Below are 22332 nucleotides of genomic sequence, written 5' to 3' on the forward strand. Positions count from 1 at the left end.
GGATGAGGCGGCCCAGGCCATGTGGGAATTACAAAGACATACGACATCCGAAGAGCACGCAGGTTAAATGACAGCAAATATGAGAACACAGCCAAGCAAAGGCGCCATCACCAAAGAAATGATATTTTGTTGGTTTAAATATGCTCCCAGTCTCTATACTTTTCAAACTTTGGAAATTAGTCCCTTTTTATTTCGAGAAATTTGGTCCTCTACTTGTCTGATTTAAAATCAAAGGTTAATTGATAATTTAACAGTATCAATTAGACCTTGATTTTTAAATAAAAATTAAAGGGGTTAAATTTTTAAAGTTAAATATGGAGAGATTAAATTTCAGAAGTTCAAAAAAGTATTAAGGATAGAATAGAATTAGACCTTTTTTTTTTTGTCAATCTCTAAAAGGTCCCTACAGTTGAATCCAAAGCCATGGATTCCGAATCAAAGAACTAAAATATCATTACCCTCACGATAGATTCATGAAATTATGACATAACAATGACCACATGTTTTTGGGTTATGTTGATCGTATGTATTATAGTGCCATGTAACTTTCAACCCCCCTTTGTCAGCTTCATTTTAAACTAGTACGAAACCTCAAAACGAAAATTCCCCAAAAAACAACAATTGTGTTGTGAAAAGAGAATGGAGGAGGAGGCAGAAATTGATCGGTTGCCAATAGACTTGTTGGCTCATATACTGGTGATGATCACTTCTTTCACCGATTTAGCCCAGTAAGTTTTTGCCTTTCTTTATTATGTTTTGGTGGTAATAGAAAGTTATGGATTGGATGGTTTAACTTGATTATGTTATTGTTGAATATGGTAGGGCAAGTGGGGTTTGTAGGAAATGGAAACAAGGGGTGAAACAGGCTCTGGCTAGAAGACACACCCTGAGTTTTGCTGGTTGTAAAATGGACGATGAGTCCACTTCTCGTCTCGTTCGTCATGCTTATAGCCTCGAAGAACTCGACATGTAATCATTTCTTCCCTGCAACTTTTTTTACAGACAGGCTCCCCCTGTTTCTGAGTCTGCTTTTAATTACAGTTCAAGGAGTCGTTGGGGTTGCCAAATAACTGACAATGGACTATACCAAATCTCATTAGCAAAGTGTGTTAGCAACTTGACATCAGTTTCCCTTTGGGGTATGACAGGGATCACTGATAAAGGTGTTGTTCAATTGGTAAGCCAAAACCCTTTTTTTTTTTTTTCCTTTACTCAATCTCCTTAACTTGAATATGATGAAGTTGATTTTCTTAACAGATAACCAGAGCCAATTCCTTGAAACACCTGAATATTGGTGGTACATTTATCACCGATGAATCCTTATCCGCCATTGCCCATAGCTGTCCACATTTAAAGGTGACTTTCCTGTTAGATTGACCTTTGCTTTTTCCAGAAAATTTGATTGAGATACTGAGTTTTTTCTTCCCTCATTATCTAATCTCAGAGCATCGTGCTATGGAGTTGCCGTCATGTTACAGAAAGTGGGCTGTTTGTTCTTGTCAATAAATGTCATAAACTAGAGTCGATCAATGTGTGGGGAACTAGAGTTCCCTTAGACTGTTTCATTGGTTTGCTTACTATCCGACCAGCTCTTCAAATAAAACCACAAGGTTTGCCATTAAACATCGTAGCAGTCGCCACCATGTTACCTGTTGTTTAAGGTGTTCATCCTTCTGGGGATTTCGATTATTGTCATATGAATTTGTTGATTCAATAAATTGAACAGAAGAATCTCTCAAGAAATCTCTTGATTGTGTAATCAAATTCTATGACTCTAACACGCATTCCTCGATAAGCCAGGACTCAAAATTTTACATGGCAACATATTATAAGTCCTCCTAAAGGTGTAGATGACTCGATTCTATCCTGAAAACTATCTATTCTAGAAAAATAATGAAATCATCCATGGAAATGAAAACAAGGCAATCATTAAGTGATTAGGATGATAGACTGTTGAAGTGGATGTTGAGAACTGAACAGGTCCGGAAAAGCTTCCGACAGAATTCGTCATTGGACTCGGTGTAGGCATTGAAATGTTCTTACAAGATCCAAAGGGTGCCCCAGCCTACATGAGAACAAAACAGAGATTTCAACAAATTTCAGCTTTAAATGAAACAAACAACAACCATGCATGGGAAAGAAGGGTTGTGGCCAATGCGGACAAACCTGGCAGGCTGCAATGGTATTACATCCACATAATCTCTGACCATTCATGCTATCTAGATCATAAAAAACACCACCTCCATCGCTCCTCTGCATGATTTTGATATGGACACTTTAATTGCAATAGGAGTTTTTAGTTTTATTTATTTATTTATTATATCAGGTTTTACTAAGAGTTTTAGTTTTACTATATTAGGTTTTTGTTTCCTTCATAAACTCTAAGTTAGGAATTCTATTTTATGTCAATTAGGACTCTTTCATTTGTTATTAACAGTCTATAAAAGGCTGCCAATATGAAATAAAGAGGTAAGCAATTATTCTATCAAAAGAAACGTTATTTTGAGAGAGGATTCAGTCAAGGATGAATTTGCCTTTTTGAGTAACCATAGGTCGAAGCAAGAATTCTTTCTCGTCTAGACCTGTGACTAGATCCTACGCCAAGGCGCATAATAGATTTATGTGGTGTTATGGTTAGTGCTCTGCATATTTTAGAAAAAAATAAATTTACAGATATAAGTTACAACTTAATACCAAGTAAAAGTTGACTGCCAAAAAGTTGGGCATCATACTCCCAGCTGCTTTGTAGCAAGTGCGGATCCTGTCAGCAAGTGGTGCCGAATGCTCTTTGCAAGCTTCATCTTCAACTGGGTAAGTTGGAAAGTAATTCATAAGGAAAAGAGAGGCAGTTTTCGAGTTAAACGGCTGTGATTCTTTTCTGTTGGGGCATGAGCCTGGCTTTACACCTGGATCTCCAGCTGCCATGAAGGCGTTACTACATAGCTAGTATACAACATGAACGCGTGAACAAAGGTTTCATATCCATCTAATCCTTACCTTCATTTTCCAATAGGTACTTCCATTGATAAGCAATCCCTTCCTCCTCTTCCTTTGAAGCAACAGAAGTAAAGACCAAAAGCCTGTGATTTGCTTTCACCATTTCAGTTACCGTAGGCCAATCTTCACCCTTTTTTGGCATCTTGGACACTGGAAACCAATACTTGTCCAAACCAGCATTTTTAAAAAGCTTAGTCAGTCCTTTGGGTGTATGCACGTAGTCCTCAATTATAATGGTTACAATGTCTGATGGATTTTTGCTCAAGAATGCTTCCACTTCCCTTAAGGTGTTAATTGCAGGTTGCTGAATAATATCCAACGAACACATTGCAAATTAGATCAGAAAACTTGAAAATAGATATCATGGAAAGAGAAAGAGAACAAAAAACACAAGTTAAAGATATGTTACAAAGGCAGTGAAGTTAAAACATTGCCCGCGGAATGAATGGCAGAGCCAAATATCGCCATTGAAATCATACATGTCCAACATCAGACCCCTAACTCCATTCTGAACAATGAAAAAAAGCAAACCAGAACAGAATTTAACAAAACTGCTCTCATACTTTAGATGGTTAAAGAGGAATCAAGTCAAGGAAATAAATAACATGTTCAACTTTTACATTTGCTCAGCTACTTAGCACCAAAGAGAAAAAAGAAAAAGAAAATTCTAAACTATAAGTCAATTAGTAGGGAAAATCACAATCCCATTGCCTTATAGTTTCCTATAGATTCTTCAAAACTAAGAAGGTGATGCAAAACGATAGAAATACATACCTTCAATTGATTAGTAACAGTGTCTTCTTGATTGTAAAATGTGAATCTTTGAACTCCTGGTAAAGCTGGAGCACCCACTATGCTAAAGGAATTGTGAGTCACCAACCATGAATACTTGTTGAAAGGTAATCCACCAATCTGCCACCCACAATTCACACCCAAAACATGATTTTCCATCATTCATTTGCTGAAATCACCAAAGGAAAAGGGGAGGGGGAAAAATAACAAAATTACTAAAACCAATCCACCTAATATAACACACACAAAGAATGGAAGCAAAAAGCTTCCTTGCCAAAAAGGAAACAAATTTACACCATGTTAGCTGATAACAGAAAATACCCATCTCATTAAGATGCAAATAGAAGCTTACAACAGAAGTGGGTATGGTGGCTTGGCCTCTTATACAAAAAGGCTGAGTCTTGCCCAAAGCAGGGCAGTTCCCACAAAAAAGACCTGGACCACAATCTGTAGAGTGGGAACATGAATCCACTACCTGCAAAATTGTCAAACATTTTCAGTTCAAGCTGTAGCCATCATTAAAGGAAGGGTAAGAGAAGGTGAAAGGAAAAAGAAAAAGGAACCTGGCAACTTCCATTAGAGCAAGAAGACCAAATGTTGATGAAGGAAGAGAAGAGTAATAGGAGAAACAAATACCCAGTTGCAGTGGCTCTGGATAAGTCACGGTGGTCCATGAAACACGTCATTGTTTGGATTTCGCTTCTGCTTATGCAAAGTCCGACAAAGATAACATATGTGTGTGTGTGTATATGAATACAGAGAAGATTAAGAAACCATGAAACAGAACAGATTCTAATGAAAAGCTTAAGAGAAGGTTTTCTGGATACTTTAACGCGGGCCTTATTATTAACCTTTATTTTTACTTTCGGTCAAATTCTTCTATTAGTCCCTGTACTATGAGAAAGTTGTGAATTTTTAAATTTTCAATCTTAACCCAAATGGTAACTACTAAATTTGTTAGGTCGAATTTTGGTATTAGTAACATACTTATGCGTAAATTATGGATTTAGTCAGTGTTTTTTAATTTCAATCATTTTAAATTTCTGTACTTTTTTTAATTTTGAAATGGTAGCCATTAAATTTATCAACTAAAATGGCGTGACTTTTTGTGAGTATTATGTGAAATTAATAGGTTGACATTATATTATACATGATAATATGTCTGTCACAAAACCTTTGGAAAAAAGAAATTTAATTTAATAAAATTAATATCTATTATTTAGTTAAAGACTAAAATTTTAATTTAACTAATTTTTAATATGATCAATACATACTTTATGTTTATTTTACGGTTTATAAACATCATCCTTTAATAATTATATTTTTTAAGGTTGGAACATAAATTTTCTCATCTATTATACCCAAGATTCATGGGTAAATTTTAATTTTAGAAGGATGTAGAAACTTGCGCCCTAAAATGGCAGAGGTAGTTGAAGATATAGATGGAGTGATTTGGAGTTTGGGTATTGTGAAAAGGCAATAGGCAGCTGAAAATGGGTTCATAGTGGGCTTCAATTTTTATAGCAGAACTAATATGTGGCCACTGTTTATTTGTTGAAGGAACCAAGTGATCTTCATTTCTTTAGCGATAGACAACCCTATCGCTAAGGCCTCATATTCTGAACTGTTATTAGAGCGTGACAATTTTAAATGTCAACTTCAATGGTAGCCTTGCTTTTTTAGTTGGTTGGAAAATGGTTTGTCATTTAATGTGGTTTTAATGTATATATCAAAAAATAAAATAAAAAAAACTTGTAAATGTAAATCTTAAAATTTTGATTAATGAGGTTTATATAGTAATATCAACGGGACGGGTTTTATGGAGTTTTATTTCACTTCGCACTCAATTGAGCGGAGATAAGAATAAAAATTAGACTCATCATGAGTGACCGGGCAGGCGTGGGTATCCCCACCTACTTCGCCTCATCCCGCATAATATAATAAGCATATTTAAAATGTAAACATTTATAAAAATTCAATTTAATAATTATCTTAATAGTATTTTATTAATTTAACAATATTTAATTTTTGCATTTTGTTGCATTTTAAAACATTTATGATGTATTTGAGACATTTTATTTTGATATTATGTAAGGACTTTATTTTTGAATTTTTTAAACTCGTGTTAAAATTTTATTTTATTTGCCAATTAAAGGATCACGACGACTTATTATTATTTTTAATGGTGATAATTGGAATGATGTCGCATATGTGGTAGGAGTCGAAGGACAAGTATTTTATACTTTTTTTTCATCAAAAAATTGATTTATATTTATTTAATTGATACTACTAAATATATTAGATGAAGTGGGTTGCAAGGCAGGTATAGTGGGGATTAGATGGGTCTGGGGATCTATATGAGTGATGGAACGGGGATGGTTTTGGGTTTTGTACCCACAACGGGTCGCGAGGTAAGGCTGGAAATAAAAATTCTTAGCTGGGATGGGTGCGGAGAGAGCACCCCTTCACATGCCCCACCCAATTGACATCCCTAGGTTCCTATAATCATTTATTTAAGTTTTACCTAAAAGTCCACAATAAACTTCCTTAAATATGATAAATAATGTTTTAATAACTACTTTAATATTACTTTTAAAAAGTATGGTAAAAAATGTATTTTAAAATTTTGGTTTAAAATTTAAGTATTTAATATTATGGTACAAAAATATTTTTGAGAAATAAAATATAATTTCAAACATTATGTAACAAGAAATGCATTTTAATTAAATTTAATCAATTTAAAATTTTAATGAATATAATTTATTTGGGGCTTCTTTGGATGGATTGTGTGTTTACTTGCACTTAGTGTAAAATAAATATTTTAAAATTTAATTTAAAATTTAAGTATTTAATATTGTCGTAAAAAATAATTTTGTGAAAAAATATAATTTCAAACATTATGTAAAAACATGCATTTTAATTAAATTTAATAAATTTAAAATTTTAATGAATATAATTTATTTAGAGTTCCTTATGGACGGTGCGTTTACTTGTAGTTAGTGTAAAAACTATAATAGCAATGAGATTATATACTATAACATAAGAAGAAAAAAAACTAAACATATCACACTAAAGTTAAATGCTCATTTAAAGGGGCTTTAGTGTTTTCATATATATATATATATATATATATATTCTTATCACATTGAAATAAAATCTCATGTGATGGTAATAAAATCTCATGTGATGGTCAGATGGTTAAGGATATTCACTTGCCAAAATGTAATCTGGGTTCGACTCGTGTTAGCTGTTTGCTTCACTCTATTACTGTAATTCAAAAAAAAAAGTTGATTGCCGAAATTATGGAAGTTAAGCAAGATTGTTCGGTGAAGTTGAAGGATAATCAGAACTCTTTGTTGGACCCAAAGGCCTCAACCATTGCAGCCCAAGCAGCAGGGCCACCACTCCATCATTGGAGTTTAAATTCACTCAGCCCAATAATATGCTATGCTTCGTCGCCGCTGAACTACACCACTCCGTTAGTCCGTGTCGCCACAATTTCAAGCTCAGTTTCGACCCCTATCACCGGCATCATCATCATCTTCCCCCTTTTGTCGGAACCACAAAAATCCTACTAATTCATCCAACATCAACATCAACCTCGTGAACCAATGGTAAAAACTAGACAACAAAAATCCAAACCAAAACCCAAGAAACAACAACAACAACATCCCCAAGTAAGTTTTAGTTTTTCCTTTCCCTGTTTCTTTACGTCATATTCGATCTCCTTTTCTTTTTTCAGTTTTGGCTATGCTGTAGTCTTCTATATATGAACTTCTAAACTTTTTTATGATCAGGATAATGATTTCGATGGATAAATTGTGAGATATTTGATGAGCAATGCTCTTAAATTTTGCTTTTCGATGAATATTAATGTCTAATAATAGAAGGGGCCTCACAAAACAATCTCTTTTGCTGAATCAACATATTACACAACTTTTTTGTGCTTTAAAATAGGTTTGGGTTTTGCAATTTGTGAATGCCACTGATAGAAAAGCATCCAAATAACTGGATGATCGCTCAATTTAATGCTTTCAATGGTTGAGCATTTCTTCATCCTGCTAAATTACCCAACAAAAATCTGTTTGGTGGATAGGTAAAGAAGCAGGGAAAGCAGGCAGCTATTTCGCTCGACGCTTTGGGCCTAAAGATCATCAAAGTGACTGCAGATGGTAATTGTTTTTTCAGGTTTGTATCTTTTTAGTTCCATTTTTTGTCCCCTTGTGCTTTTTCTAAATGTTTTCACAATGTATTTTGTAGCATTCATATCATCTGCATTCGTTATATCTGATTTCAGAACTTCATTGTCATGCTTGAGGTGCGTATTATCTTTGATTTTGGTGAAGTTGCTCACTCTTTTCAGTTAGCAGGGCTCTTGCTGATCAGTTGGAAGGTAATGAGGAAGAACATGGAAAATATCGCAGCATGGTGGTGCAATATATAGTGGTAAATGATAATTATAAAGGCATTGTTATTGTTATTGTTATTGTTTTTTTTATAGTTCTGTAAGAATCTCCGAATCTGTTTTCAGATGTTTACATTGGACGATAGAAATAATATTGTAAGTACTGTTTAATTGCATTAGTTCATGTAGGAGTGTACTATAGATGTGTTATTATCAATGACTAGAATGGGTAGTTAGAAAACTGAAGGATAAGGATATGAACTTAGAATTTTCATTACATTTGGCTACTACTTGTTAATTACATTTTCATTGTTGAATAAGACATTTATTTTAGCACTTAACTCTAGTGAGCAGATGCAAATCCCCCATATCTGAAACAATCTAAATGTAGAAACAAATGATGAGCAGTGCTTATTTGGTTCTGTGTAGCATGATATGCCTTATTTTGACTGATTTTTTTTCTTCCAAAGAACTGTATGTTACGGTGAATTAGAAGATTGCTAATTTCTCTTTACTTAGATGATATTTAACATATTTTTTGCCTGCTTGGATAGTTGGATGATTTATGATATGTTCCTCGTTTTGGCTCATTCCCCTCCACGCCTCTCCCATCTTTTCTTCTTACTGAAGATTCAACTTGTAGGAAATTCTCACTTTTACCTGATAACAGATGAACCGTGAAATGTTTGAACCCTTTATCGAGGATGATGTCCCATTTGATGAATACTGTCAATCCATGGAAAAGGATGGCACATGGGCTGGACATATGGAACTGCAGGCAGCTTCTCTTGTTACTCGCAGAAATATATGCATACATCGGGTAAGATCTTATCTTTTGCTCTCTTCTATGGTTAACCTTCAGCATCATGGAAGTCATTCCTCACGCTTTGCATGGTATATAGAACATGTCACCTCGCTGGTACATAAAGAATTTTGAAGATAGAGCAGCTCGTATGGTCCATTTGTAAGTGTTGTAGTATTCCTTTGTTGTTAGCACTCTTCATTTTGTTTTCACACTCCTTGATTATAGTCTATAGTTTCAATTCTGCTTTATATGAAGTACAATTTTTTCCAGATCATATCATGACGAAGAACACTACAACAGTGTAAGATTGAAAGAAGACCCCTGTAATGGGCCAGCAATGCCAATTATAATTAAGGTTTGAGTCTATTTTTCACCGTGATGATCCTTGTATTTTATTCTGCTTTTTAGTTTGGATGTCTTAATTGGTAACAATAGTCTACTAACTTCTAGATTCTCAAAAGGCAGATGCTGATATCTCAGCGTCATCTAATCAAGCAAAAGCTGCAGTTAGTAAGACGAAGGGGGCAGCTGGTAAGGACTGTATCAATACAGGATCAATCAAATTAGTAATGGCTGGAAGCGGCTGTGAAAGTGCGGAAAAAGTTGAACAGGTGATGCATTTAGCATTATTATTTTTTATCTGGTGTATTTCATCCCTGCATGGCTGTGACTTTTCTAAGTGGCCTTGAGTCCCATGTTTTGCATCTTGGAATACTTTCTCCTCCTTTATGTTTACATTGCTTAGTTGTACTTCTTCAGGTTTTGTTACAAGTAGATGGTGACGTTGATGCTGCTATAGAGTTTCTGATAGCAGAACAAGGGGCTGAAGAATGTACAGCTGCAAATGAGTCACTTACTTGTCATGCAAATGGTTCTTATGGTAATGGCCGGTCAGTATGTAGGCAAAATTCTAGATATTTCGTTAGGGTTCCCCCTACATTTCTTTTCAATTTTCTTCTTTATGATGAAAAAGTCCACTTTGTTTCTATAACATCTTATGTAGGTTTTTTGAGTTAGTTGATGACATTAGAAAGATCATTACAAGATGAAATATAAAAAACCTGTTCATATGATATATGTTCCTAATTTTTGAAAATGCAGTGCTGCGATTTTATCCGTTTTGTCCATTCAAGTCCATCCTAGCATTAGTGGATTTATGAATCCGTCTTGTGTAGATTTTCAGAGAAGATTTGGGTAGGAAATGAAACTGCACTAAAACTGATTGAAGATTCATGTTGAAGTCCTCATTTGCTTTTTGTTTCTTAATGATTAGAAATAGTATGATACATGCATTCTTTGTGTTATCTCTTGTTAACTCTGATTCATTTTATTTGATGCCTGCTTGACATTTGCTGAAGTTTCGCTTTCCATGATGTTTAAAGATATTATGTTTTGACATATATGGTGTACCGATCTATCTTAAATATGGTATCCAGGTAATGATGAAAATGGAAACAGTGAACAACACAAGGAAGAAAATGTAGGGAAGACCTGCGAACAGGATCCATATAGTGATGGCACTAAAACCCTTGGTGGTAACACTACTCGGCTGGATGAAAAGGTTTAATGCTGTGATGAAAATACACAATCATTTCCTTGATGTTAAAATAATGTGGTTTAAAAGTAAGATTTCACTCTTTTTCCCTCTTAAACTTTCCAAACTGCAGAAGATTCCAAGAAACAAGTTATGCCCCTGTGGATCAAAGAAAAAATACAAGGCTTGTTGTGGATCTGTCTCAGGGAGGTCCTCGACTAAGATCATGGTGTATGCCACCTAAATTCTTTTGCTTTTGGATCTATTTATGCTATTTAAGCTAAATGCAATAGTTCAACTAAAACCGGTATGTATGAAGTAGACATTCATTTGTAGCACATGGATATGGAGCTCGAGTGGTTCTCTCTCTGTAGTTTAGATGCTTTTCTTGACTGTCTAGTTTCTCAATGTTTGATATGTTGCAAAATAAGGCTCATTCCCCCAAATATTACCTTTTTTGTGTGTAGTAACCAGCCAATGGAGGCCAGAAAGGGTAGAAAGGAGCGGAAACAGAACAATAAGGGAGTATCTGCTAAATCCGCGGTATTCTCTGGATCTGACGGAGGGCCACCTGACATGGGAGCACTTTGCATATGATCTTAGTATCATGTGAGTGCGCTTGTGCCACAGTTATTATTCTCAATGATTTCCTGTGTCATGTAATGCATGATTGCATGTATTTCTTCATGCTAGTCTTGGAATGAAAATTTATTCTGGTTTGACTTGAGACTTTACCAGCCACAAAACAGCACTTAAGGCTGAAAAAGTTGTAAGCCATTTTAGATTAAGTACGTCCTGATAATTAGTTTGGTCTTGGCTTTGTAGATCGTGTACGGGCCATACATCGGATCTTATTCTAACCTGCTTCCAATATGCTTACAACTGTTTGACAACGACTTATGCTGGCAGCCTCTGGAAAATGAATCTGAGTGCTCGGTCAGATGCTCGTTCTTTATTCTCATGATTTCTTATCCATCCAAATGTTAGCAAGACAAATAGTTTGTACTTATCAACTCCCAAGTTTATTTTTGAGATTCCTGTAAATAGTTTTCTTTAGCAAAATTTGAGATTATACAAATAGAGAATGATGGTGATGATGAAGAAAAGATAAGGAATTAGAAATGGGTATAGATTCTTGTTCAAAGATGCAACTATATCTAGATGTTGTTTAACATTCAATCCAACTGTTGTGTGTATGTGGTTTTGGCAATTCCGAGACAGAATTCCAATAGCAAAGAGCAACACCTATACACACGCAGACACGTACATAGAGACAGGCACATGTTTGTAGGGTTCATATCTGTCTTGCGCATGCATATGGAAGACTTACAAACAAGGGTTTGAATGTTTTATTCCCATATTTCTGGCAACTTGGGTCTTTCATGGCTACTGATTCATCATGGAGCTTGCTTAAAAGACTAAAAGTGAAATTGGGTTTTGATAAATAAATTCTATAACTGTAAAGTTGGTAAAGACTTAAACATTGGGTTGATCATAAAGATACCTAAATGGAGGAAAAGGGTTGTTTGAAAAATTCTATAGTAAGCAAATGATGCTTTAAGTAATAGCCATTTAAAATGAAACCCACCTCACCAAATAAAAAATCGTTTCAAACCAACCAAAATGCTTATCCTAGGGTTTGTAAAGTTTCTATTTTGATTGGGTAGCTCTGGTCGTAGGCACTGCCACTATTTATTTGTCACCCTTTTTTAGTGAAAACTGAAAGCCACCCGTTTGGAAATAGGAAAGGTAAAGTCTTTTCCTTTGCTAAAATCGGATACTCCCATCAACCATCCTTTGTCCCCCAAACTCTTCATACATAATATAATTACAGGAATATGACACGAATTAGTTAAGCAATAGCATGAAGAACAAGCTTTCAGAATAAAAACCCACCCATCAATACATCCAAATTGAAAACGAATGGCCAAAGATGATTACTCGGTCACCCTCAAACCTCACCACACAAATTTATGATTTTATCATCTCTACTTTAAATGAAATTATAACCAAGTTACATAATTGGAATAACATTCATATTATTTATAACATCTCCTTTTTACAGCTTCTTTTGACAGGTTCAGTGACAATAATGCCACGTGCATACAAGCCTGTAACATTCAATAAGTTTTTTTTTTTTTTTTTTTTGAGGGAACATTGAATAAGTTAGTACTGAGAGAACCCCACCATTGATATTTCCTTTGATTTTTGTTTTATTCATAAATGCCAATATTTTTGTACAAAAAGAAGTTGTACATGTATAAATATTACCAAGAGATGGCTGGGTCATGTTGTCGGCAGATTTTACATGATTAAATTAATAACTTTGAATTGTTGTTTATTTGATTTTGCAGAGGTTGGGTTTTTTTTCACTGAAAAAGATGAAAGTAACAGCCATGTTTAACGTTTGTTTGGTGGACCACTAGATTCCATATTCCACGACTTGACAGAAACTAAACATGGAATTCATGAAAATAATGGGTTAACCCCCTTTCCCCTTTATTTTAACTTATAATTAATGTTATCCCACTATTGAAAATATAATTTATATTAGGATTCATCAATTCAGACTTAAAATTAGTATTATACATTCATTTGTATTTGATATATTCTCAAATTCATTCTTTTTAATATATTTTTTAATTTTAATTAAAACATTTAAAAACAAGTAATCTAAATTATAAAAATATGTTGAATGTATTGGGAAAGCCATTACTAACCTTTGTTTTTATTTCCTAATATGTAAAAAATATATAAAATAATACATAAAACAGAAAAAAGAGAGAAAATACAATAAATTGTCAAAAGAATTCAGAAAAATCTCAAAATTTTTAATAAATCAGAAAAACATATGGAAATTCATATAAAATTTCCTGAAATTAAAGACATATTTTTCTGTTTAAAAAATACAGAAAGTTAAAAAGAGAGAAAATAAAAAAATTGTAAAAAAATGAGAAAAATCTCAGAAAAATTAAAAATCAGAAAAAGTATGGAAGATTGGCGGTGAATGGAAATATAAAATTTCAAAAAAAAAAGAAAAGTGTGATTTTAAAGATCTGTGGTGAATGGAAATATAAAATTAAAAAAATGTGATTTTTGTTTTTTTTATATAGAAAACTTTAAAATCGATTATTAGATTCAAAATCTTTAAAAGAAATATTATACGTGAATGAAAATAAGAAGTTTTCTTTTTGGGTAAACAATTAAAATAGTCACTTTTGTTTATCTCAAGTTACATTTTAGTCACTTATGTTTGAAATGTTACGTTTTAGTCACTTACGTTAACGTGTTGTAACATTCTAGTTATTGAGTTGTTACTTGCCGTTAACTGTGTAACGGTAAACCAATATGGCACGTTAAATCATTATTTCAAATAAAAATTTTAGGTTAAATTATACAATTGGTTCCCATATTTTTTCGTTTTGAGTAATTTAATTTTTTTCTTTATTTTTCTTTCTCTTTTGCTTCTTCCTCTGTTTTCCTCCCTTCTCCATCTCTTTTAATGTAGTTTTTCAATGTTTTTCACTTGTTAAAACTAAAGGGGAAGAAGAAAAGGAAAATAAAAAAATAAAAAATAAAAATTAAATTATTCAAAAAAATAAAAGTATAGGGATTAGTTTTAACAAATGAAAAACATAGAAAAATTAAGTTAAAAGAGATGGAGAAGGGAGGAAAACAAAGGAAGAAGCAGAAGACAATGGAAGATAAAGAAAAAAAAGAAAGAAAATTAAAAGAACATAAAATAAAAAAAATTAAATTACTCAAAACGAAGAAATATTCGGACCAATTATATAATTTAACCTAAAATTTTTGTTTGAATTGATTATTTAGCGTGCCACGTCAGCTTACCTTTACATAATTAACGGCTCAATGACTAAAATGTTACAACACGTTAACGTAAATGACTAAAACATAACATTTCAAACATAAATGACTAATATGAAATACGAGGTAAACAAAAGTTTATATGGAAAATAAAAAAAAGTTTCAATATTTCAAAGCTTTCCATATTTTTTCCTGATTTTATAAAAAAAATTGAGATTTTTCTTATTTTTTGGCAATATTTTAATTTTAAAATTTTATTTATTTTAAAAATAAAATATATAACTTCCCATATATTCTTCTGATTTGTTTTGAGATTTTCTCTTTATTTGTATTTGGTATATTTTGAAAAAGGAATTTTAAAATTTCAGATAAATCTTATTGTTTTTAAAGAGAATATTTTGGTGGAGGAAGGTAATGATGAATTGAATGAAAAAAAAAAGAAAAAAAAGGAATTAGTGATTGGAATTGGTAGAAAGTAAAAGGAGCAGATGGGATTAAAATGTTTATTCATTGTTTTGCCTATATATAAAAAGAAAAGAAGTTGTTGTTGGTAGCCAAAATTTGTTAAAAAGAGAAGGGACCACTAAACCTACTTACCCCTGCCTTTTATTTCATCTTCATCATAAATGGTCCAACTGCTTAACGTATGTCCAAGGAAAAGAATATATTTATTATTTTAAATTCCTTAAATCATAACCATCCAAATTATTTCATATACCACAACTGACCCAAACAGTCATTTACTGACCCCAAAGTTATTTGGTTGTGAAAGGAACAGGACATTAATGTAGTTATGCATATCTCTGTGGTCTGAGAAAGGACATAACAGTAATAATATTAAACCTACACCAGGCTAACGAGACAGTAACCACTAAACTTTTCTTTCTCACAGAACCAGTGTTCCTTTGTCTTATTGGTTGCACAGGTCATTCATTGTTTTGCAACATGTTGTAATAAAAAGCTTCCAACCCATTACTTTTTCTAGGTCAAATTTTACTTTTAATCCCTATATTATGATCAAATTAATTGAACACATCTTCATCCTCTTCTTCTTATTAATATGAATAGTGAATCAAAATTCTTTTAACACCCCAAAAAAATTATCATTAGGTTGGTTGAGTCTTACATTTCAATTAGATTCTCAACATATCCAACATTCCTTAATCTTATATTTTCAAATAGTGCCTAGATATTATAATATAAGGTGACTCATTCCTTGAATTATCTTACATTATAAACATAAACTAAATTTTGAACTGATTTATCTTTTAATTTTTTCTTATTTTAATCAATTTAGACTTTTATTCTTAAATAAAATTTAGAACTAATTAAAACAAACATACTTTTTTTAACAATATCATACTTTAAAATTATAATTATTATATTTGCTCTAATAACTTGTTTATTAACATATTATTTATGATTATAATTATAATTATGGTTTTGAACCAATCACTTTTCATGAATTATTATAATTATTTTTATAAATTTATTTTAAGTTTTTTACCCCAATAATCTAAAAATAATAATTAAATACCAAAATGGGTTACCCTACAAATTAATTACTAAACAAGTGGTGCCGGAGAAGGTCGCGGCAACGCTCATTTTTTGCCCACCATCATCAAGCCATCACTAGGCCATAATAGTGATTAAAATATTAATATTTTATTGTCCTGCCACCTTATACAGCAGCACCGATATCATACTTATACTGGGTAAAATACGAGTTTTGAAAAAATTATTTTTTTGTGGTTGGAGGACAGCTATCAAACAGCACCACTAGGGTGGAGAGCTATCAGGCAACACCGAATGAAGGAAACCTGTCAAGCGCCACGCTACTGCGAACGTGGCTGGATAGTCACGAGGTAATTTTTTCTGACCGTCTACACTCTTTTTCTGCTTTATCCCTTATCAAGCCCGAATTTCAAGCTTTCACAAGTTAATTTTATACCCATTTTTACCCTTTATAAAAAGCATGTTGGTCACTTCAGCCATGTCTAGGGATGAGCGTTTGATCGAATCGAATGAAAAAAATTTTGAGTTAATCGAGTTGACGAATCATATTTTATCATCCTAATTTGATTTGAAATTTTGTCGAGTCGAGTCGAGTGAGATGGAATTCAAATCGAATATATTTGTTCAAGTTAAATTTTAAAAAATAATTTTGGGTCCTTATAACCACTGTCACCCATCGTAATAAAATTTGTCCACCATAATCAAATTTTTTATTAACTTTCATCACCTCATAATTTATTTATTAATCTTTTATATACATGTTAGCTTCTTTGCTTGTTTAGTTGTTTCAATTATCTTTATATTTTTGTCACTATGTATTTTAGAATTAAAAATATATTAAATGTAAAAATATAATTTTTTAATAAAAGTTATTTTAAAGATAAAATGTGAAATTGGTACCAATATAAAATTTTAACAGAATATTTTATGGTATCCTTAATAATTCAATTTTAATATAAATATTCAATATGACTAAACAATTCAATAATATAAATAATATAAAATATGAAATTTAATTTAATGATATAAATAGTAGATATAAATAAAATTATTACTATTTATGTTTAGGGATTTTTGATTAATTTTAATTTTTATTTGGGAGTAAAGAGTGAGAAGTTAAAGTTTAGGAGGAAATAAAAATTTTGGAGAGTAAAAGTTTGAGGGAAAATAAATAAGAGGAGTAAAATTTTGGAGGAAAATGTTAAAAAAATAAGGGGATGGGTTTGGGGTAGATGGGGGGTGGGATGGGAAGGAAATAAAAGTTTTAGGGAGAAAGTGGGAGGGAGTCAAAATTTAGGGGAAAATAAAAAGTTTTAAGGGTTTTTTGGGAGTAAAATTTTGAGAAAAAATAAATGGGAGAGTAAAATTTTGGTGGGAAATGGATTTTGGGTAGATGGGGGGTTAGGATAAGAAGGGAGTAAAAATTTTGGAGAGAAAGTGGGAAGGAGTAAAAGTTTTGAGGAAAAATAAAAAAGGTTTGGGAGTTTGAGGTTAAAATGTAAAATATTATAATTTGATATCCGAATTATTCAAATTATTCAAATTCAAAAACTCAACTCGATTTGAACTCGAAATTCGAAAAAAATTCGAGTTGACTCGAATAACTCGATTAACTCAAATAACTCGATTTGTTTAACTCGAAAATTGATTTTTTTTTTAATTTTTTTGAATCGAATTGAATTTTCCTCATCCTAACTGTGATACTGATTTTGTGTAAAAAAAAAAAAGGAAATAGGAGTTTAGGGAAATGAGAAGAGAAGAAGGTTTTATGGTATTGGAAGGAGAGGAGGCAACAACATATTAGGGTTTAAGGTACATTTTTAATTTTTAAATTATTATTTATTTGTTTGACTTATAATTCTTATTATTTGTCTTATTTTGAGGTTTTGGAAAGGAAGGAGGCAGCAGCAAATTAAGGTTTAAAGGAATATTTTTAATGTTTTTCTGTAATTATTGTTTATTTGTTTGTTTTGCAATCCTTATTATTCGTCCTATTTTGTGGTGTTGTGTTATATTTTAGTTGGATATAGCTATTGAGTTGAGGTTAAATTTTAGAGTAGTTGGTATGTTCATATACGTTTAATTTATACATTATGGTATTAATACTTTTTGCTGGTGCCTGTAATTGATATTTTTCGTGATTGCATTTAGAAAACATATTTTATGCCCTCGTTTTTTTTTTTTTTTTATTTCTCACTTGTATTGGTCTTATGGTTTAGTCAGTTTGTTCAAATTTTGTGTCTGAAGACAAAACGACATTAGTATTTTCGTTAAAGAAATCATGTATAATTGACACTAGATGACTACCATAGTTCAATATTTTGTATTTCTTCAACATTATTTTTTTCAATTACAATTTTTTAATTATTATTTATTTGTTTGAATTCATTAAAAGAGAAGAAGTCGTGTGTGACCCACATATGCCATAAATATATGCTAAATTAATTGTCTTCAAGTAAAGAAATTATTATAATACTTTTAATTTTTATAAGAAAATTAAATGATTGGTGCGATTTTATAAGAAAAAGTATGTTATTCACTTATCTTCAAGTAGAGAAATTATCTAAATACTTTTAATTTTTTTTATGTACACTTGATTAAAATTCACTATCTATATAGAACGAATTTATACATGTTACGTTAAATTGATTGAATACTAATTAATTGAACTTAATTAACTTTACAAATTTTACAGTCTATATATGTTGAATATTTGTTATGTATATTTACATGTGGATGCATATATTTCTTTTTTTAATAAATTTTTTGGGATAAAAATGAATTAAAAAACGACAGCAATTTAATGAGTAAAAATGTTTTTTTTTTTAAATTTGGAAAATCATGGTAACCAACAATAATATTTGTTTTACATCTTCTATGCGAAAGTGTTCAATTTTCATAAGGTCTTCTCAACTGTTATTCAAAAGGTCCAATAATGTATGTATATTGGACTTTTTGAGAAAATTATAGATCCTGGAAGGCAATTCTGATTGGTCAATAAAAATATATTCTGATGCTATTTCTTTTTTCTTTTTTGCTAGTTTAACTAATCTATCATGAAACGGAAAAAAAAAAAGCTAAAGTAACATCATGTTGATTGTTTTCTAAATGTAAGTTTTCTTCTTCCGCATGTAGAAAAGGAATAAATAAATCAATCAAATTGCGAGAGGCTTCATAAGTGCTTCTTTCGGAGTTAAACTTCCATTTGTCCATATTTCTAGAAAAAGTATCTCTTGTTTTTCATTATCATTCCCATAGCATTAGAGTTTAATATTAAATGGTTTCTAAAAAATAAATGACCGACTTACATTAGACTTAGTGCTTTCAAAATTATATTGTTATTAATTTATTTATATGGTTAAAAAATATTATTAGTGCTTCCAAAAAACAACAATCAATACAAAATGTATTTTCGTTATTTGTATATATTGTTTATTTGTTTAGTCCATAAATTTTTTTTTGAAACTGCAGATATTCAAATGGGTTCTTTGATTAAAGAAAATGATCACACATCAAAATGATCAATCTGCTGGTAAAAGAATTGGTATTTGTTATTCATAGGTCCCTTTATAAAGTTGTATGTTATTTTTTATTCAATTTGGAAATTTTAACTAATGAAATAATTTAGATTAGCGACATTGATCCGCATGTTCGATTTGAGGCCCGGCTTGATATCCGCTTTGTTTGAATGGTGATGCCCAGAAACCCACACATTTCATTTGTCGTGTGGAGAGTGCATAATCACTTTGGAAGATGTCGCACCATAACTTGGGCTCCCAATCGACGATAGTGCGGTCACAAGTACAAGTAAAGTATCTAAATTGGTGGCGCTATGCTATCACTTACTTGGACACTCACCCGATGATGGTGAAAATAGATTTACGAGTTTGAAATTTTCTTGATTGAAGGGAAATTTTGAAACTTTACTGAGTAGTGTTATTGAGTGGGAGAAGATGTGCACTACTTAAGCATATATACTGCATTTGATATTTGATAGAGGGGTACTTATGCCGGATGCAAATAATAATGTCCACTTGATGTACTTACCCCTGTTGTCTAATTTGGAAGCTGCCCATTAGGACAGTTGGGGCCCAACAGTATTAGCAACATTGTATCGTGAACTTTTTTGAGCAAGAAAGCACGAAACACAAGACATAGGCTGATGCCTAATATTGCTACAGTCCTGGGCACTGTACATTAGGGGGTAAGTATTCAATCTAGTCGAGTTGAATCGAGTAAAAATTTTTCAAGTTAGTCTAGTTGACAAATCCTATTTTAGCAATCGAACTCAATTTGAATTTTTTTCGAATCGAATCGAGTAAAAAAATTTCGAGTCAAATTGAGTCAAGTTAACGAATCCTATTATTTATACTTAATGTTACGTTTAGATGGACCGATTATTTAACTAGTAAACGATGTACAAGATTATTTAACTACATGAACAATATAATGATTTTGCCTTTTAACTTAATGGGTAAACATTTATCAAAACGGCATAGTTACCTTTTAACTTAATTATTTTGAATTTTAACTTTTAAAAAGGTCAACATTTATTAAAACGACGTAGTTTTATCTTTTCTTATTCGTATTTTTGGATAACTCAAATTGTATAATTCATATTCGAGTTAAACCGAAAAATTTAATTTTTTATTCGAGTTGATCCGAAAAACTTGATTAACTCAAATAATTCAAACTATTTAATTCAAAATTTGAAATTTTTTATCGAGTTTGTCAAATCAAATCGGATTTTGCTTACCCCTATTGTACATGATGCCATATTTGGCATATGTTAGTCACCAAACACATGTCTTCCCACTTGTAAACAGGTATTAAATTTAAATTTTACATCAAGAATTTTGATTTTTATGAAAATGTATGCTAACGAGCTTAAGTTTATTTTAGATGATATACTTGTCCAAGTACCGGGAGGTCTTATACCCTTGTGATTTACCGAGAGATTATTGACGCACACTTCGAGGAATGGGTAATTTTTCCTAATATTCATGTAATTTAATTACTTTATTTATGTTATTTGACTCATGTTACTATAATTATGTTATTAATTGTGCAATTTATGTGGATGCAATATTTCGCCCCAAACATTTCGGTTGTTATTTTCCCATTGCCTTACATCTACTAACATGTGTAGTGCATTAACGCACCAATATTGAATTTTCAACAATCAAGTGGTACAATAGGGATTGAGTTATACAATAGTTCAGGTGCAAATAAGATGTTTCGAATGTTCCATGGAATTTTGACAATGTCCAAAAAATTAACAAAAGAGGAAAAGAATCAAAGAATTAGACTTCGGAGCATCAACGATATCTTACATTGTGGAACACCTGGATGGTGCGAAGACTTCGGATAGATTTTGATTTTGATTTGTGACCTTCGGTCCAGTACCAGAGTTGGTACATCGAGAATAGGAAACCATATTTAGTTGGTGGCCAATTGATGGTAGTCCTTCCACATATGCATCGACAAGGGCACCAACAACGTCGACGAGGTCATCCACCTTCTGCACCTGAACTCGAGCCCGAGCTTGAGCTTGAACCCGAGTGGCTTTATACACAATTTCTCAATAGTTCTTATCATCCAAATTCATGGGGTAGATAATTATCTTTTGAAGTCGTCAGGCTACGCATATCACTCAGATATTCTCGATTCTAGTTTGGATAATCAGCAATCGAAATCATTAATGATGTTTGATATCTTTAGCCCGTTACCACCCTAGTACTCATTCCCTCTCAAGAAAACCTTTGAGACACACAATTTTTTAAGTTTGCTAAATACACTCCAAGGTTCACCGATGGATGCTGTGAATGAAGGTTCGAGTGAGGAGAATAATGACCATTGCGAACACTCCTAACACCAACGTTGAACATCACAACAGTTTATCCCATGGACAACTCCATCAAACCATCAATTTTAGCACATGTAACATCATTATTGCATGTATTTTATAATTGTAATTCAAATTTTAAAGTTTCTATAATATATAATTTAGACAGTTTCTTAGTATTTTAATATAATATTCCTTTGAAGTGCAATCTTTTTATTTTATATTTGAACATGTTTAAGCAATATCAAAATTCAATCATAATAAAATAAATTTTAATAAAACTAAAAGTATATATGAATTTTATATAAAATGAAATATTACTTTAATTGATAACAACATTACACATACATTTGAACATAGAGTACATATATTCATATTCCACTTGATCGTGACGATTGTCCAAGATGGTAAGTTCGATGCGGGCATTTCCTCGATAAAAAGATTGCACTTCAGTGAATATTATATTAAAATACTAAGAAACTGTCTAAACTATATATTATAGAAACTTGAAAATTTGAATTACAATTATAAAATACATGCAATAATAATGTTACACGTGCTAAAATTAATGGTTTGATGGAGTTGTCTGTGGGATAAACTGTTATGATGTTTGA

At 31.8% G+C, this 22332-nt stretch overlaps 3 protein-coding genes across 5 annotated transcripts; 2 read left to right on the forward strand and 1 right to left on the reverse strand.

Moving 5' to 3' along the window:
- The first annotated feature begins 496 nt into the window (after nucleotides 1-496).
- On the forward strand, nucleotides 497-1743 carry LOC108479576 (F-box protein At5g67140). The gene is made up of 5 exons (XM_017782268.2): nucleotides 497-728; nucleotides 823-969; nucleotides 1042-1177; nucleotides 1258-1356; nucleotides 1445-1743. Exons 1-5 carry the CDS (start codon nucleotides 640-642, stop codon nucleotides 1658-1660), a joined length of 687 nt encoding a protein of 228 aa, XP_017637757.1. The 5' UTR covers nucleotides 497-639; the 3' UTR covers nucleotides 1661-1743.
- LOC108479575 (PI-PLC X domain-containing protein At5g67130-like) lies at nucleotides 1687-4608 on the reverse strand. 2 transcript variants are annotated; one of them, XM_017782265.2, is made up of 8 exons: nucleotides 4353-4608; nucleotides 4142-4264; nucleotides 3772-3909; nucleotides 3407-3505; nucleotides 2998-3301; nucleotides 2695-2918; nucleotides 2167-2253; nucleotides 1687-2065 (listed from the first exon to the last, which is right to left on the reverse strand). In XM_017782265.2, the coding sequence occupies exons 1-8, from the start codon at nucleotides 4473-4475 to the stop codon at nucleotides 1883-1885; spliced, it is 1281 nt and encodes a 426-aa protein (XP_017637754.1). In that variant the 5' UTR covers nucleotides 4476-4608; the 3' UTR covers nucleotides 1687-1882. The 2 variants fall into 2 exon arrangements, with proteins under 2 accessions (XP_017637754.1, XP_017637756.1); XM_017782267.2 differs by lacking the exon at nucleotides 4353-4608 and having other exon boundaries at nucleotides 3772-3958; nucleotides 4142-4254.
- A 2475-nt stretch (nucleotides 4609-7083) lies between these two features.
- On the forward strand, nucleotides 7084-11743 carry LOC108479577 (OVARIAN TUMOR DOMAIN-containing deubiquitinating enzyme 7). 2 transcript variants are annotated; one of them, XM_053022796.1, is made up of 12 exons: nucleotides 7084-7466; nucleotides 7886-7977; nucleotides 8153-8235; nucleotides 8865-9014; nucleotides 9097-9158; nucleotides 9270-9354; nucleotides 9461-9610; nucleotides 9759-9879; nucleotides 10436-10560; nucleotides 10667-10764; nucleotides 11001-11142; nucleotides 11359-11743. In XM_053022796.1, exons 2-11 carry the CDS (start codon nucleotides 7959-7961, stop codon nucleotides 11128-11130), a joined length of 1023 nt encoding a protein of 340 aa, XP_052878756.1. In that variant the 5' UTR covers nucleotides 7084-7466; nucleotides 7886-7958; the 3' UTR covers nucleotides 11131-11142; nucleotides 11359-11743. The 2 variants fall into 2 exon arrangements, with proteins under 2 accessions (XP_052878756.1, XP_052878755.1); XM_053022795.1 differs by having other exon boundaries at nucleotides 7097-7466; nucleotides 8160-8235.
- The last annotated feature ends 10589 nt before the right edge of the window (nucleotides 11744-22332 follow it).

The sequence above is a fragment of the Gossypium arboreum genome, chromosome 12 (assembly GCF_025698485.1).
Source record: "Gossypium arboreum isolate Shixiya-1 chromosome 12, ASM2569848v2, whole genome shotgun sequence".
Taxonomy (NCBI): Eukaryota; Viridiplantae; Streptophyta; class Magnoliopsida; order Malvales; family Malvaceae; genus Gossypium; species Gossypium arboreum.